Below are 15,778 nucleotides of genomic sequence, written 5' to 3'. Positions count from 1 at the left end.
GCGATGGGCAACACGCCGTCGGCCCTGGAGGACCGCGCTGCGCGTGCCAAGCCGACCCGGCGCCGCACATCGTCCGGCAGGAGGGAAAAGCGTAGTTCCTCTGGTCTCTCGAACCCCAAGGAAAACTCGAGCGATACGCGCGACTCGTCGCCCGAGGCCGTCGTGACCGTGCATCGGCCCGGCCATTTGTACTCGCACAGCATCAATCTGCCGTCGGGCTCGGCGGGAGCACAAGAATCGACCGAAAATGTGAGCCCTACGCACTCCCGGCACCACCACCACAACACATGGGACTATGCGGAGCGTCCCGGCGTCGTGCTGGCCGGCGCGTCGTACACGCGGGCAGCCGGGAGCGATATGAGCCTGGTGGATCCCGCGTCGGACCGCGACGACTCCAGCGCGCAGTACAGTGACAGTGTTCACGGCAGCATCACGTCGGATAGCGAGGCAGAGCATGTTTCGTACGTCGTCCTACTCACCCAGCGACAATGACCAGAGCCACGTCCCCAACTACACCCAGCGGGCCCAATTCCGCTTCCCCCGCATCCAGACCGACACGGAGGGGATCGATGTAGAGCCGGCGATGAAGACGCCGCGTGCGTCCGCGCCGGATATGCCGCTGACGCCGCGCATGAGCGGCTCGGAGCTGCAAGAGGAATTGGACTCGCAGCGCACGCCGCAGCAGCGCAACGAAGGGTTCGGATCGCGTATTAATATCCCCCACCGCGCCTCGCTGATCATTGGCGACGACACGCTGACGGCGATGCCGGAGCCTGCGCCATCCACGGACGAGATCTCGGCGTCGTCCGACTTTACGCAGACCGAGTCAGAGAACAGCCAGTACGGCAAGCGGCGCTTGCGCGCCTTCCCGTCGTACCTCAAGATCCCGACGGCGATCCCGCGCTCGTACACCTCCTCGACGAATATCCCGGCGGCGACCGAGCAGCAGCCGGTCGGGACGCCCAACTCGCTCGATATCCTGAATATGCCCATGTACAGCGGCACGACGACCGGGAGTAGCGACGTGCACGTCGAGCAGCCTACCGCCGATGCGCCAGTCATTCCGATCCGCCTGACGCGCACGCATACCGCGCCGCAGCTCGTCACGCGCGTCCCGCTCGAGGCAGAGGCCAAGGCCGGCTCCGACACCGAGGCGCCCGCTGCGCCCGAGAAGGTGCTCCAGCGCGAAATGGCGCCGGTCGAGACCGAGGCGGCAAAGGAGTCGACAGACGACGCGCCGCTCCTTACGCCGGTGAACATCATGTGGCGGGGCAAGGGCAAGAAGGTGTACGTGACCGGCACCTTTGCCGACGAGTGGCGCAGCAAGATTCCTCTGCGGCAGCTGCGGCCGAATACGCCGTTCCTCTGCACGCTCTACCTTCCCCCAGGCACGCACCGTCTCAAGTTTGTGGTTGACGACCGCTGGCGGATCTCGAACGAACTGAATACGGCGTCCGATGGCGACGGTACCTTGGTCAACTATGTCGAGATTCCCAACTCGCGCGAGGGGTACCAGGACACGGCGCTCGCGCCGCATGCCAAGACGGACAATACGGACTTGAAGCCCGCCGACGACCCACGCTTTGCCGACCCTGCGTGGGCGAGCGCTATGGACGATCTGCGCAAGCAGCAGCGTGCGTATGCCGAGCACCAGCGAGGCGGCGAATGGGACGTTCTGGGCGACGATATACCTGGCGCAGAAGTCGCGCACTGGACGTCGGAGGTGCCGCCTGCCGTGGAAGTCGCCCAGGAGACCGAGGAAGCTTTGCACGATAATGAGATGGCGGCCGACGCACCGGCGCTCCTTCCCACGCCCCCCATCCTGCCCCGCCAGCTGGAAAAAGTGATCCTCAACTCGTCGCCTGCGAATGCGATGGGCGGCATTAATACGGCGGCGGCGCTTGTCGACGACAACAGCGTGCTTCCCGCGCCGAACCACGCCGTGCTCCATCACCTGGCCGCGAGCGCGATCAAGAACGGGGTGCTGGCCATTGGCACCGTGACACGCTACAAACGCAAGTACGTAACGACGCTGCTCTATCGGCCAGTCTAGGCTTTGCGCTGGTAGAGGTGCAGGTCTGTCGTGTAAGTAGACGCAACCTACCTGTACCGTACGGATAGACAAAGACGCCGGCCTCTTGGTCGATCCACTCGCGGCCCGTCTCGCTGTCGGGGGCGGACAAGATGCGGAATGCATCCTGCGCCAGGCGCTCCTTTTGCTCATCGGGCAGGACAGAGACGTATGACTTGGACAGCATGCGGTCTACCACCCCGTCAAAGGTCGTGGGGAGCTTGCGCAGCTGGTGCGTCGGCTCCAGCTCGGTAAAGTACTTCTCAAAGCTGGGCGTCTTATACATCTTCTTCCAGGCCATGTGGCGGTCTGCGTGAGCGTCGAGACATACACTGCGGCGCGCCGTCCTCAAACTTTTCGTAGAGGTCGCGCAGCTTTGCGATCCACGGCGCCGCGTCGCGGTCCTCCAGGTTCCAAACCAGCGCAAGCACGCCACCAGGTCGCAGTTGCGTCGCAATGTGCGCCAGTGCCTGGTCAAAGTCGGGGCACCAGTGCCAGGCCTGCGCAATGACCACAAGGTCGTTATCGGCGCCGGCCTGGAACGAGTCAAAGGCGCCTTCGCCGATGAGCACCTGCGCGTCGGACGCGAGCTTCCCTTCGAGCTTTAGCTTCTCGACAAGTCCAGGCCCGTCGGGCGTGCCAAAGAGCGACTGCTGCAGGTGATGCAGCATGCCGGTCGACGGGTCGAACGCGTGCATACGCGCCAGGCCGCCGTGTGAATGCGCACCTTCTAGCAGCAGACGCGTCGCGATGCCGGTGCCCGCGCCGACCTCGGCGATACGCAGCGGGCCCCTCGCCCGCGGGGCAGATAGCATCTGGTCGACGACCTCCTCGGGATCTCCATTAGCTACGAATACATACAAGAAGGGCGCGCGCGGTCGTACAGACCGTTCGCTCCCGACGAGTCGAATCCACGCCGTGCGACCGAATGCATCGTCCTCCAGGTCGCAGCGGGCACAGTACGGGGCCACATGCGTGCAATAGACAAGGTGCGCACGTGGTCCGAGCGTTGGCGCACCAAATCGCGTAATTGGGCAGAATTGCACGAGGGCAAGAATAGTGTTGGACTCGATCATCATGCCGAGCGTGGACGTAGCCGTGGACACGGTCCTGTTCGATATGGACGGGGTAGGTCTGCGTCGCCTGACCAAAGACCCTCATTGATTCTACGCCTGCTGTGAATTCGGTGTGGGCCGCATTTGCGAAGCAGTACAACCTGGACCTGGAGGACGTGGTAGGTGTGATGTGCTGACCCAGCTTCACAACGCCCACGGCCATCGCACCGTGGAAAACATTGCGCGCTACATCCCCAGCCTGAGCCCCGAGGAGCTCAACAAGGAAGTCATCCGCTTCGAGAGCAGCATCCTCGACATTGCCGAGGAGAAGCTCAAGCACAAGCAGGAGACGGGCGATGTCGAAGGCACGATCGTCGCGATGCCCGGCGCCCAGCAGCTCCTGAGCGAAGTACGTGCCCTGGGCTCACAACAGATCAACACGGGCCGCGATGCCAACCCCCAGCACCGTGCCGGTTGGGCAATCGTGACGAGTGGTACGTGCGATCTGACTAATGCAGCTACGAGTGCCTATGCGCAGCGTGCCTTTGCTATGTCGGGCGTGTCTGACGCGCCGGAAGTGTTTGTCACCTCGGACGCGGTGAGCAAAGGCAAGCCTGACCCCGAGCCCTACCGCCGCGGTGCGGAGCTGAGCAAGGTGTTGGACATGGCGAAGTGCATTGTCGTCGAGGACGCCCCCCCCGGCGTTCTGAGCGGCAAGCGTGCTGGCGCGCGTGTCCTCGGTCTCAAGACCACGCACGACGGCCAGCGCATGTGGGACAATGGCGCGGATTGGGTCGTCGACGATCTCAGCAAGGTGCACGCACGCTGGGACGGCGATCAGCTTGTGCTGACCATTGACTCTGAGTCCAAGCCGTAGCAGCCAACGAAATTGACTGCGGTAGCTGTAGTGCGTCGGCGTTGCACGGCGCGTCGCGAGGGATATGCACCAACGACGTCCTCGCAGTGGGTGCAGTCCGTGCTGCTGTCCGTGCTGCTGCGGTAGGCTGAATCGGGATGCGCTTTGTGGCGATTGGTCCCCTAGGCGCACGCCGAGCTTGGCCCGGGCTTGGGCGGGGGAGCGAGCAGGTTAATAGAACGCGAATCCCTCCACTTAGGTCAACTTTATTCACGCACAGATCCGCAATCGGCGATGTCATTCGCTCAGTTGGGCTTCGAGTCTCGCTCGCCGCAGTTGCATCAGAGCCAAGGAGAGCCACTCTTTTGCATATCCACGTGGTTTGCGCATGGATGAGCACGATATTATCCAATCAAACGACAGTGGAGCAGGCGATTTTCCACGTGTAGCCCAGGTGCATGATTTGTCAGGGGAATAATCGTCATTGAGCGGCGTGCGGAGGCCCGAACAAAGTTCTGCATGAGGTGTACCTGTCAACTCGCGTGGACGAGCCGCAGGTGCAGCCGGCCACGACCGACAAACTCCAGTACGAGGACGCTCCTGCATCGCCGTGCGTCCATAAAAGAACCAGATTCTCGTCGATCTTTTGACCACCCACCCCGTAAGAAACATCGAAATGCCCGCTCAAGAAGTTCAAGTTCAAGGCCTCCTGTTCGACATGGACGGCGTACGTACACTGTGCATGGACCATGCTAATCTCGCAGACGCTCATCAGCTCCACCGCTGCCCTCAGCGCCGTGTGGGTCGAGTTCGCCAAGCAGTACAACATGGACCTCGATGACCTGGTACGTACTTTACGTCTTGGCTTGCTAACGCCAGCTCCATAACTCGCACGGCAAGCGCACCGTCGAGAACCTCGAGGAGCGTCTCCCCCAGCTTTCCAAGGAGCAGGCTCTGGCCGAGGCGATCCGCTTCGAGGAGCGCATCATTGAGATCTCGGACGAGAACCGCTCCAAGTCGACCTCGACCCCCACCGCTGAGGACCCCCAGGGCAGCATTGTCGGTCTCCCGGGCGTGAAGGACCTCCTGGCCCAGATCAACGCGGGTGCCTCGCAGGAGCCCGGCAAGGCCGGCTGGTCGATCGTGACCAGCGCTACGGGTGACTACGCCCGCCGCGCCTTCCTCTCGACCAAGGTTGCGGATGCTCCCAAGGTCTTCATCTCGTCGGACGACGTGTCCAAGGGCAAGCCCGACCCCCAGCCCTACCTCACCGGTGCCAAGGCCAGCGGCTTTGACATCAAGGACGTGATCGTTGTCGAAGACGCCCCTGCGGGCGTGCTGAGCGGCAAGCGCGCTGGCGCGCGTGTCCTCGGTCTCGAGACGACTCACGATGGCAAGCGCATGTGGGCCAACGGTGCCGACTGGGTCGTCAAGGACCTCCGCCAGGTCCAGGCCCACTGGAAGGACGGCAAGCTCTTCCTTACCATCAACTCGGAGGAGAAGCCCGCCGACCTGTAAGCTAGCCCGTAATATTTGTATCCTCGGCACTGTTCATGCTCTGAGCCAATGATAGTATGTACGTGCGACAGTCATGTTTCACAAACTACCTGCGCTAGTTGCCGAGCAGCACACCAACCGCGCCTTCGACACTGCCGCCGCTGAGCAGCAGCGCACGGATGTTGGCACTCGCATCGTAGAAACCCATCCCTTGCAACTGCTCGAGCTGCGTCGCGAAGCGCTCCTCCGGCGGGCGGCTGTCGGCGGGCGCGGCGTTGGCTCCACCGAGGCCCGCAAAGGGATTCGCACCTGCGCCGGCACCAGGCTGGCCGAGGAGCTGCTGCAGCTGCGCAAGGCTTGCCATCGGGTCGCCGCCGGCACCACCGGCACCGCCGGCACCACCGGCACCGCCGAGCCCACCGAGGCCACCGAGACCGCCGAGGCCGCCGAGGCCTGCCAGGGGGTTCGGTGGCGCGTTGCCCGACTCTGTACCGCGGCTGCCATTTTCGCCCGTGCTCTCGCCTTGCCCAAACGCACCAGGTGGGGGCCACGCAGCGCCAGGCGCGCCGAGGCCGCCCATCTGCTGCGACAGCTGCGCCATGCGTTGAATGTGCTCGGGGTTGGTAATCATCTCGCGGAACTGCTCCGAGCGCACTGGGTTAGCGAAACGACGTACGCATTTCACGCATCTGCGGCCCCATCGCCTGCATCTGGGGGTTGCTTGCAATGATCTGGTCGACCACTTCCGGTTGGCCGAGCATGTCGCGCATATGCCGCAGAAACTCGGGGTTCTGCATCATGCCCATCATGACATTCGGGTCGCGAGGGTTCATTCCGCCAAAGTTGCCAAACATGCCCCCGGCGTCGTTCATCAGGCTCGCCATCTGCGGCCCGGCATAGTCGGCCCGGTTCAGCGCCGAGAGGGGGTTGTTGGTAAACTGCTGGCCCGCCGCGAAGCTCGAGGGGATGCCTTGCGACTCGGCCGCGCGCGACGCCGCGGCAGGGTCCGCGGCCGGGGTGCTCGGCGCACCGCTGCTTGGCGCACTGGGGCGCGCTGCGGAGCGCACCATATGGACGGTGTCTGGGTCAGCCGAGGTACGTACGGCCATTCTGGACCTTGTAGGACTCGAGCGTCTCTTCATCCTTCAGGACCTTGCCACTGTAGATAAGACGCTGGCTGCGAGGTAAGCTAGGAAGAACGTACCTCTCCTTCGGAAATGCGTTGTCCGCCTCCTCAATCTTCTGCTTGAGCTGCAGAACGGTCATGTCCAGCGTAACATGGACTGTGAGCTTCAGAGCGCTAGGACCCTTGACGGTCAGCGCCACATTGTCCTCGTTCACGTCGGTGGTTGCCATCGTGGTGAGCGATGCGGAGAACGGCCTGTGCAGTGGCGGCTCTCAGTTCGGCCGAGAAACAGGCACCATCGAAGCCCGTGCAAGAGCACGAGCGGGGCCGGCGACGCACCGCGCGTGTCTATGACTGTTCGCATCCGCACCCTTTTGACATATCTGTGATCCTAATCTATTCTACGTTAATCCTTCTTGAGCTCGCGGCGGATGACCATGCAGGCGCCCGGCGTGTATGCGTCCTCGCCGCCGACCGCTTCCACCGCGCCGAGCTCCTCGAGGTTAATATCCGCGGCGCGCGCGCGCTGCTCGCCCTCCGGTTTCTTGCCCATCGCGCGCACGACATACATTTCAAGTCCGTCGCCAACCTCGATTTCGCGCTCGGTGGCCGAGGTGAACGAGTCGGTGGTGATCCGCAGCGTCTCCTGCAGGCTCAGATGGCCCGGCTCGGGCACCTTGCGCTCGGGCGTGGAGTTTTGATTCTTGAACATGACCTGGTTGTCGAGGAACGGCTGGATCAGGCCCTGCGCGGCGCCGCTGGCGTTGCAGACCTGGCGCTCGTAGCTGCCGACGGGGTCGTAGCTGAATACGGCACCCTTGCCTTGCTCATCGATGCCACCGAGGATATTGTAGACGTAGTAAGGGAAGAACCGCTTGCTGTACAGAATGGTCGAGAGCATACGTGCGATCGAGTGCAGCGGCATCGAGGCGTTGTGCGCGTACTGGTAGAGCTCCAGACGCTGGCGCACACGGGCGACCAGTGCCTCAGCATCCGCAGCAAATCCGGTCGTGGCAAGCGTCGCCTTGTCCGTACTGCGTTAGTGAAGCTACGCACAGACGAAAAACTTTGGGCTTGTGCCGCGTCTGGATGTTGTATCCTTCCGACTGGCGCGTATCGCCAGCAATCACGCAGTAGTCCTCTCCATGAATCGCCAAGATCGAACCACCGTTCGAGGTGTACGGGTTAAATTGATGGCCCACCGGCATCGCGGCAGCTTTCTGAGCACAGACGGAGACGGCGCCGACGACGCGCGGCCGCTGCGCGGCGATCACGCTCACGTGACGTTTACGTGATAGAAGCGAGCAGTCGGAAGCGAGCGCCTCGTTTAGTGGCCCAGGGTATGCAGATTTGGATAATTTTGACAGGCGCGTGCTCGTGCGTTTGGCCTGTTGCCGGAATGGACTACGGATTCCGGCAATGGGAAAATCCGCGCGAGAAATCCACGCGCCGCTATAGGGCTAAACGCGTGTCATTAGCCTCCTTAGCACCTACTACGTGCGCGAGCCGGTACGATGGAGGGTCCAACGAGTGGGCGCGTCCGTCGCCGCGTCGTGTTGGAGGACAATGCCCCATTGCCAGGCATGCCTACGAGTCAGTACCATCGCGCAGGTAAGCCGATCGGCTACTTTGCCGCGCGCAACACAATCTATCAGAAAAAACTTCTCTCTGGCAAGCTTGCCGTATTCTGTTTCTTGATTCTTCCGGTGCTGATCGTTCTCAACCTAGTGATCATCTTGCTCCCAGTCCTCCTGGCTGTGGCGAATCACACGCTTAGCGTGTCGGTGATGCATATCTACGCATCGAACATCACGCAGCCACAAGAGACCCAATTTCCGCTTACACTCGAGGGTCAAGTCAATAAGGCAGGCGTGTTCCCTGCGACACTGTTCTTCCGCGAGGACGTTCAGGTAAAGTGGATGACGCCTCCATCCGAGACCGAGGAGATGCGCGAAGTGATCCTCGGTCACTTTGGTTTGGCCCAGATTGGTATCGCCGCCGGACACGGCCGTATCAAGCAGGCAACGACGTTCCACATCAACGATCCACACATGTTTGGCATTTTCACTCAGTACATGATCAACAACGAGGAATTCACCTGGCGTCTCGTTTGTGATAATGTACATGTGGAAGCATTTTCGTTTTTGCCGACATACGAGAATGTGCGGCTGACAAAGGACGTGGTGTTTAAGGGTATCAACAACTTTAAGGATGTCAAGATCCTAGACTTTCAGCTGCCTAGTGCGGATCCTGAAGGTGGACTGTCATTCTATGCCAAGACCTCACTCACAAACCCATCGCCGTTCGGCTTCCAGCTGGGCAAACTTAATGTCAATCTAATCAGCAACGGTATTATGCTCGGACCTGGTTATTCGCTTAATGTTAATGTCACACCGGGTATCAACATTATCGACTTACAAGGCCGCCTCATCCCGCACAGCGAAAACACGACAGAGCTCAACATTATCGGAAAAATTTTTACCCAGTTCATTAATGGTGAAATTACGCCGACGATTGCTCAGGGTGTGAGTGTCGTTGCCATGGAGGGCCAAAGCCCTTCGTGGCTTACGATGGGTATCCAATCGTTGAACATGTATGTGCCATTCCAGGCGCCGTATCCGATCAACCCGATCAAGAGCATTACTATCAAGCAGTTTAATCTGACGTATGATGAGGATACGGAGCCGTACTCGCCGACGTCTTCGTCGGATAGTCTGAGCGCAGTGCTTGCACTGCCGTTCGGATTTCCGCTCAACATTCTGTCGACTCGGAATGACATTGATATCATGGACCCGACGGGTTCACATAAGATTGCGCATGTGTCGGGCGCGTACTCGAACTCGGCAACGCAGTTGGATATTGTGGCATCGGGCCAGATGGCGGGCACGCTGTACATTACACTGAAGCCGTCGCCGACGTACATGCCGAATCAGACGGATGCGGCGAAGCGCGAGTTTGAGTTGTTCCAAAAGACGTTTACATTTTCGGCAGAGGATCCGCTGGTTTTGGCGGGCTCTTCGTCAGCGCTGACGGATACGCCGATTGGACGTATTCTGCTGGACGGTATTCAGTTCAAGGTGGGCAGTGGTCTGATGGGTCTTCAAGGTCTGAACCATTATCCAACGACTATTAATGGTGTGGACGTGATTGGTGGCACGCGTGACGGCCTTAAGCTGGCTGTGAATACCACGATCATCAACCCGTCGAACGTGAACTTGGCCGTGGGCACGACCAAACTCTTGTTCATCTACACGGATGTGGTGGGTGATGTGGAGCTGGACAACCTGAACTTGGTGATTGGCGAAAACAACCTGTCGACGATCTCAAACTTTAATCCAAAGGTGAGCCCTAATGGATACGAGCTGTTGAACCGTTACATCAGTGGCCTTGACTCGCCGGTGAATATTTCGGGTTACGAGGGCTCTACGGCAGTTCAGTCTCTGGTACCTGCGTTCTCTGCTGTTCGTGTGAACACCACGCTGGGCGGCCTCAAAACCCAGCTCGTTGGCCAGGCCCAGCTGAAGGTACTCAACACGACCGGTATCCAGGATGATGTGGCACACTCGATTGTGAGTCTCAACAACCCTTTCTCGTCAGGTCTCAAGATTACCAACATCAAGACCAATGTCACATCGCATGGTCTTTTTGTCGCGAGCATTGACACCGATCTCGACTTTTCGGCGGGCGGAAAGGCAACGACGAACTCGCCTGATATCCCGCTGCACCTTAACCTGTACCCACCGGACATTTTTGCACTAGTGCGTGCTTTGGCAGTGCAGTCAGGCCAAGATGTGAAGCAGTTCGACGGTGTTGTCGAGCTTGCAGGTTATACCTACTCGAAGACGACGGATGCAAACAACAACATCAAGCCGTCGAAGCGTTCGCTCCGCGAGGAGGAGCTTGAGACTGAGCTTGATGCTGAGATGATGCAGACACATCTTCTCTCGAAGCGCAAGACAAACATGTACACCGGCTTTAACCTGGTGAACTTTGTGCAAAAGGCTTTCTCGGTGGCGTCGGCGAACCTGGAGATTGTGTCCATGACGCAGATCGGCGACTACGAGTCGGCGCTCACTTTCTCGCAGCAGAACGTGCCGCTGAAGACGGACGACTCGCTGAACCTGCTTCTCCCTGTCCTGTCTAAGCCGATTGTGCAAAAGATTATTGATGGCGCGACGCTTGGCATTGACAAGATCACGATTATTGATCCGCAGCTGAAGTCGTTCAAGACGCAGCTGGTCGGTTCGATTACGAACTCAGGTCCTTTCGATGCCAAGATTTCGTTCCCTCAAGGTCTGCAAGTGTCGTGGAACAACAAAGTTCTGGGTCAGATTGCCATGCCGCAGATCAGCCTTGCGGCGGACGAGGGTGCTCAGCTGAACCTCGAGGCCGACTTTGCCGTCGCCGACGTCGATGCGCTGACCGAGTTTACCAAGTTCCTTGTGACGCAACCGAGTTTCGTGTGGCAGATTGCCGGCCAAGGCCTACAGGTTGATGCACTGGGTATCTCGGTGGGCGGTATGACTATCAACAAAGGTGTCATTTTGACGGGTATGAATAATCTGAAGAATGCTGTGACTGTGCAGAAGTATGACCTGCCAAGCAACGACCCTGCTGGCGGTATCCACCTTACAGCGCAGTCGGTGATCACGAACCCGTCGCAGATCGGTGTTCAGCTGTCGCGTTTCGGTACGATGGTCTACCGCAATGGCACGAACCTTGGTCCGACGGCCGCAGCTGGCCCATTCACGCTGCTCCCCCTTTCCAAGACGAATCTGCCGCTTGCTGGTCGCCTGCAGCACCAAGACAGCACCCAGGGTCTTGCGACGCTCTCGCAGACCTTCACGGATGTGGTCCACGGCAAAGAGATCCCTGTTGAAATTCGCGGTGACTATGCCGGCCCGTCGAGTGTGACTTGGCTAAACGAGGGTATCAAGCTCCTCGTCGTCCAAACCAAGCTTCCTGCTGTACACTTCAGCGTTATCAGGGCGATTTCGCTCAACCAAATGACGCTGATGTTTACGGAGAAGACAGCTTGGAACCCTGCAACGAGTTCGTCCAACACCCAGGCGCCGTTCTATCTGCCGTTCGGTTTCCCCTTGGATATCCAGAGCGCGGGCGGTGACTTCATCGAGGGTTACAAGGGCAGCGACATTGCTATTCTCAAGGTACCCATGTCGCCAGCTGTGACCCAAGTCCAGGCTCGCATCATGACGCTCAGGTTCAACGACGTCCCCATGCAGGCCTATTCGGACAAGCACAGCCAGTTCTCGGGCTTCCTGGCAGACACGACCGCGCAGAAGAGCGTTACGTTCCAGCTGCACGGCACGGCTGATGCCAAGGCGAAGACGGCTGCGGGCCTAGTCACAATCAGCGACATTCCGTTTAGCGTGCCGACGACGCTTGATGGTCTGCAGAACCTGAATGCGAAGCCAGTGGTGACGTCCGATCTGGATGTGGCACACGGCTACAAGAGCTACCTGCTAATTACGCTCAAGGCCTCCATGTACAACCCGTCGCACATTACTATTGGTACGGGCGATGTTTCGTTTACTTTGCTCTTCCAAGGCCACAACATCGGTACGGCACAGGTCAAGAACCTCATTCTGCATCCCGGTATGAACGAGGTGGCGACAGACGTGCACTACTCGCCCCAGGGCTCTGCGAACAAGGCGGCTGGTCAAAAGATGCTTGAGAACTACGTGCAAGGCATCCAGTCGACGGCTGTCATTCAGGGCTCGAGGGACACGACCCCGATTGCATCGCTGAAGCAGGCCCTGTCGGGTATCACCCTTTCGACGCAAATTCCGCCATTGCATCAGCTGCTGCTTATCGAAACGCGTCTGGTGATTCCCAAGAACATTGCACAGACGTGCATTGCACAGGCTACCTTCCAACTGCGCAACCCTTTCACTGCATCGATCAACCTGCTCAAGGTTAATGCAAAGGCGATGTATCAAGGTATCTACCTCGGTTCTATCGACCAGACACTGAATCCTCCGGTTAGCGCGCCTGGCCACACGACAATTACGTCGCGTACGCTTCCGCTGAAGATGGACCTGGACCCGAAGAACCTGATTCGCTTTATCGAGAAGGCGGCGGCGAACACGCATACGGACCTTGGTCCGCTCACAGCACAGTTTGACAAGGTGATGGCGATGTCGAGTACCAAGACGACTGTGAAGCCATACCCTGACGACAACCCGCCGAACTGCCACTCGGGCCAGCAGTTTGACGTGTTCGGTGCCGTGATGAGCCTGCTGAAGGGTCTTGAGGTCTCGCTCGAGATTGAGTCGCTGACGAAGCTGGACGACTACCAGACGCCGCTGAACATTGTCCAACAACCAGTGCCGACGGACACGGACCGTACTGCGCTATATCTGATTGGACCGGTGGGTGCGCCGATTGTGCAGAACATTGTGGATCAGGCCACGTTGTCGTTCTCGGTTACGAACATCACGAACGTGCGAGATGATGGTTTCGATCTGAGTCTGCAGGGTCAGCTGCTGAACACGGGTCCGTTTGATGCGCAGATCGAGTTCCCTGAAGGTGTCGCGGTTACGTGGGAGGGTCAGAATATTGCACAGATTTCGCTTCCGCCAATCTGTGCAAAGGCGAATGAGGGTGTACCGAACCTGCAGTCGCACGGAAAATTGAAGATCACGAATCAAAAGGGCTTCACGAAGTTTGCTACGTATATTCTGCACAACCCCAGCTTTGTGTGGACGATCCATTCGGACAAGCTTCGTGTGCGTGCGCTGAACATTATCTTTAATGATGTGAAGATCAGCAAGAAACTGAACTTCCAAGCGTTCAACAACTTACATGGTGTGTCAATTACGTCGTTCGACATTCCTGGTGAAACTTCGAACGCGCTCAAAATTGTGACGGGTTCAACAATTCCCTCGCCTGCTTCGCTTGGTATTGAACTGGATACGACGAATTTCAAGATTTTCTTCAACGGTGTCTACCAGGGCCCTGTCCACTCGACGAACCTGTTCTTGGCGGCGAAGACGACTACAGCAGTAACTCTGAACGGCTTTATCACTCATCGTGATAGCCAAAAGGCAGCGGACGTAACGGGTCAGCTGTTCTCGCAGTACCTGCAAGGAAAGAACAGCTCACTGGAGATCAAGGGTGACAGCGTGGTAACCAAGGCGAATGGCAACAAGCCTGTGGGATGGCTGACAGCTGCGTTCAAGACGCTGACGTTGAATGTGGTCCTTCCTGGTCATATCTACCAGGTCTTGTACGCTCTGACGATCTCGGACGTGACTGCACACATCATGCAGCAATCGGATACTTGGGCGATTCCTACATCGTCGAATCAGTCAATTGCGACGTATGCAAACCCACTGCACTTTAGTCTGACGCCGCTGAAGGCTGCATTGAATGCGACAGTCTCGTATCAGAACCGTGTTTCTGCGCAGCTCAACGTGCCAATGGTAAAGTGCAAGGCTGGTACATCGCACAGTCCAAACGATCGCCAGCCCCTGGAAGTTTCGTTCAAGGATGTGCCGCTGGTTGCTTTAGATCATGCCAACTTCCAGAATGCACTGCGTGGCGCTGCGATCGAGCCGCGTGTCTCGCTGTATCTCAAGGGTACGGCCTCGCTCGTGGCCCGCCTAGTGATTGGTGACATTCCGATTTCTGGTGTGCCGTTCAACGTCACAACAAGCCTCAAGACGCTCGATTCCCTACAGCACAAAGCGACTGTCCTCCAGATTGATGTCATTAACGGTAGCCCCGAGTACCTTACAGCCCGGGCACATGCAGTGGTGTACAACCCCAGTCAAATTACTGCGATGACGACAGGTCTTCGTGTGCCCGCTTGGACTCAAGGAGAGTTTGTTGGTTACGCCATTCTCGATGATTTCTTGTTGATCCCTGGGAAGAACGAACTGGTAAAGAATTTCCACTACCAACCCACCTCGTACAACAACACAGCCGTGCAGGATATTTTACGCAGGTATATCGAGCCTGAGCGGAATATGGGTCGCCAGCAAATTCCTCAGAAAATCACCGCAGACATCTACGGTTCGCCCAATCTCCCTGTGCCTATTTCTCCGTTCGAGTCGCTTATTCCGGGTATCATGGCGCTGAATATCACCGCCCACGGAAAGGGTATTGCCTCGCGCCCGCTGTATCGCATTGACGCTGTTTTTGATATCCTGACGCTGTTTGCATCACCTGATTTCCGTCCTTACATTTACATTTTCCTTACGTTCCAGAACGATATGATGACAGAACTCGACTTTTTGGAAATTCAAAATGAATCCAGAATGGCTGGTGATCCTAGCCTAAAGATCTATGCGTCTTTTGACTCGCCACCAATTAAAGGCTGTGCTGTTCCACCAGCAGGTCGTACCTTGGTCGATGGTCCGCGGTTCCGTTGTTCCAAGATCAAGAATGTCTTGGGTAACCAAGGCATTATCGGCTCACTCCCCGTTATCGGCAAGAATTTGGATGTATACAACCAAGCCAAGGTTCGTCTAGGCGGACCGAATGGCTACGTTATTCCAGGCCTTCTTCTCAACGAGTACGATGTTCCGGCAACCTATGCTCTAGCCATCGGTGATACAATCCTTTTTAACATAACCACTGCCGAGAACTTGATTGAAGGCATTCTTGGTAACCTTGGAAAGCTGAACCCCGATGACCGCAGCAAGATCACGACGGGCATGAAGTCGATTGGCACGCAAGGTGTTTCCAATCTGGCAGACAATGGTTTGCAGAAGTTCGTCTGCTTCTTTGATGAGCTATCCCTGGATCTACTGCACTCGGCTGGCTGTAACACGACTGCTTCGTCGTCCGCCTCTAGCTCGGGTGCGTCGAGCACGGGTGGTGCGTCGAATTCCGGATCGGCGTCGAGCATCAAGGTATCTGCGAAACCGTCTTCGCAAGCCCAACAATTTGGATCTTCGCGGTCTCAAACACCACAATCAGCAGTGAAACCTTCTTCAAACGCAAAACAACAACCTATATCCCAGGATCCCCATTCTGTTTTAAAAACGCAGTCTTCAGCCTAAACACGCAATACATAGTTAATTGTACATTAATATTGGACCCTAATTGACGCGTGTCACACGACCCCCATCGACCGTTCGTGCACGGGTCAGATGTTGGTCACACAACCCCTAGATCTCATTATGTAATGCCACGTGGAAGCAAGC

The 15,778-nt window shown here is 57.9% G+C and overlaps 7 protein-coding genes across 7 annotated transcripts; 4 read left to right on the top strand and 3 right to left on the bottom strand.

Moving 5' to 3' along the window:
* Nucleotides 1–3: 3 nt before the first annotated feature.
* Nucleotides 4–2,053, top strand: MJAP1_000166 (uncharacterized protein; the record flags this gene model as incomplete). Its single annotated transcript, XM_060264138.1, has 2 exons — nucleotides 4–461; nucleotides 484–2,053. 2 exons carry the CDS (start codon nucleotides 4–6, stop codon nucleotides 2,051–2,053), a joined length of 2,028 nt encoding a protein of 675 aa, XP_060120121.1.
* Nucleotides 2,054–2,100: 47 nt separating this feature from the next.
* Nucleotides 2,101–3,005, bottom strand: MJAP1_000165 (uncharacterized protein; the record flags this gene model as incomplete). Its single annotated transcript, XM_060264137.1, has 4 exons — nucleotides 2,101–2,104; nucleotides 2,152–2,380; nucleotides 2,403–2,909; nucleotides 2,933–3,005. 4 exons carry the CDS (start codon nucleotides 3,003–3,005, stop codon nucleotides 2,101–2,103), a joined length of 813 nt encoding a protein of 270 aa, XP_060120120.1.
* Nucleotides 3,006–3,148: 143 nt separating this feature from the next.
* On the top strand, nucleotides 3,149–4,003 carry MJAP1_000164 (uncharacterized protein; the record flags this gene model as incomplete). The annotated part of the gene is made up of 4 exons (XM_060264136.1): nucleotides 3,149–3,199; nucleotides 3,225–3,305; nucleotides 3,329–3,620; nucleotides 3,645–4,003. The coding sequence occupies 4 exons, from the start codon at nucleotides 3,149–3,151 to the stop codon at nucleotides 4,001–4,003; spliced, it is 783 nt and encodes a 260-aa protein (XP_060120119.1).
* A 728-nt stretch (nucleotides 4,004–4,731) lies between these two features.
* On the top strand, nucleotides 4,732–5,500 carry MJAP1_000163 (uncharacterized protein; the record flags this gene model as incomplete). Its single annotated transcript, XM_060264135.1, has 2 exons — nucleotides 4,732–4,827; nucleotides 4,862–5,500. 2 exons carry the CDS (start codon nucleotides 4,732–4,734, stop codon nucleotides 5,498–5,500), a joined length of 735 nt encoding a protein of 244 aa, XP_060120118.1.
* Nucleotides 5,501–5,594: 94 nt separating this feature from the next.
* MJAP1_000162 (uncharacterized protein) lies at nucleotides 5,595–6,835 on the bottom strand (the record flags this gene model as incomplete). The annotated part of the gene is made up of 4 exons (XM_060264134.1): nucleotides 5,595–6,133; nucleotides 6,156–6,560; nucleotides 6,583–6,656; nucleotides 6,684–6,835. The coding sequence occupies 4 exons, from the start codon at nucleotides 6,833–6,835 to the stop codon at nucleotides 5,595–5,597; spliced, it is 1,170 nt and encodes a 389-aa protein (XP_060120117.1).
* A 176-nt stretch (nucleotides 6,836–7,011) lies between these two features.
* PRE7 (proteasome endopeptidase complex) lies at nucleotides 7,012–7,813 on the bottom strand (the record flags this gene model as incomplete). Its single annotated transcript, XM_060264133.1, has 2 exons — nucleotides 7,012–7,639; nucleotides 7,662–7,813. The coding sequence occupies 2 exons, from the start codon at nucleotides 7,811–7,813 to the stop codon at nucleotides 7,012–7,014; spliced, it is 780 nt and encodes a 259-aa protein (XP_060120116.1).
* Nucleotides 7,814–8,188: 375 nt separating this feature from the next.
* On the top strand, nucleotides 8,189–15,653 carry MJAP1_000160 (uncharacterized protein; the record flags this gene model as incomplete). The annotated part of the gene is given in 7 exon segments (XM_060264132.1): nucleotides 8,189–14,355; nucleotides 14,575–14,894; nucleotides 15,033–15,179; nucleotides 15,228–15,308; nucleotides 15,327–15,342; nucleotides 15,596–15,607; nucleotides 15,650–15,653. The coding sequence occupies 7 exon segments, from the start codon at nucleotides 8,189–8,191 to the stop codon at nucleotides 15,651–15,653; spliced, it is 6,747 nt and encodes a 2,248-aa protein (XP_060120115.1).
* Nucleotides 15,654–15,778: the final 125 nt, after the last annotated feature.

The sequence above is a fragment of the Malassezia japonica genome, chromosome 1 (assembly GCF_029542785.1).
Source record: "Malassezia japonica chromosome 1, complete sequence".
Classification (NCBI taxonomy): domain Eukaryota; kingdom Fungi; phylum Basidiomycota; class Malasseziomycetes; order Malasseziales; family Malasseziaceae; genus Malassezia; species Malassezia japonica.
Note: the sequence above shows the minus strand (reverse complement) of the source record. Positions and strands in the feature narration are given on the sequence as shown.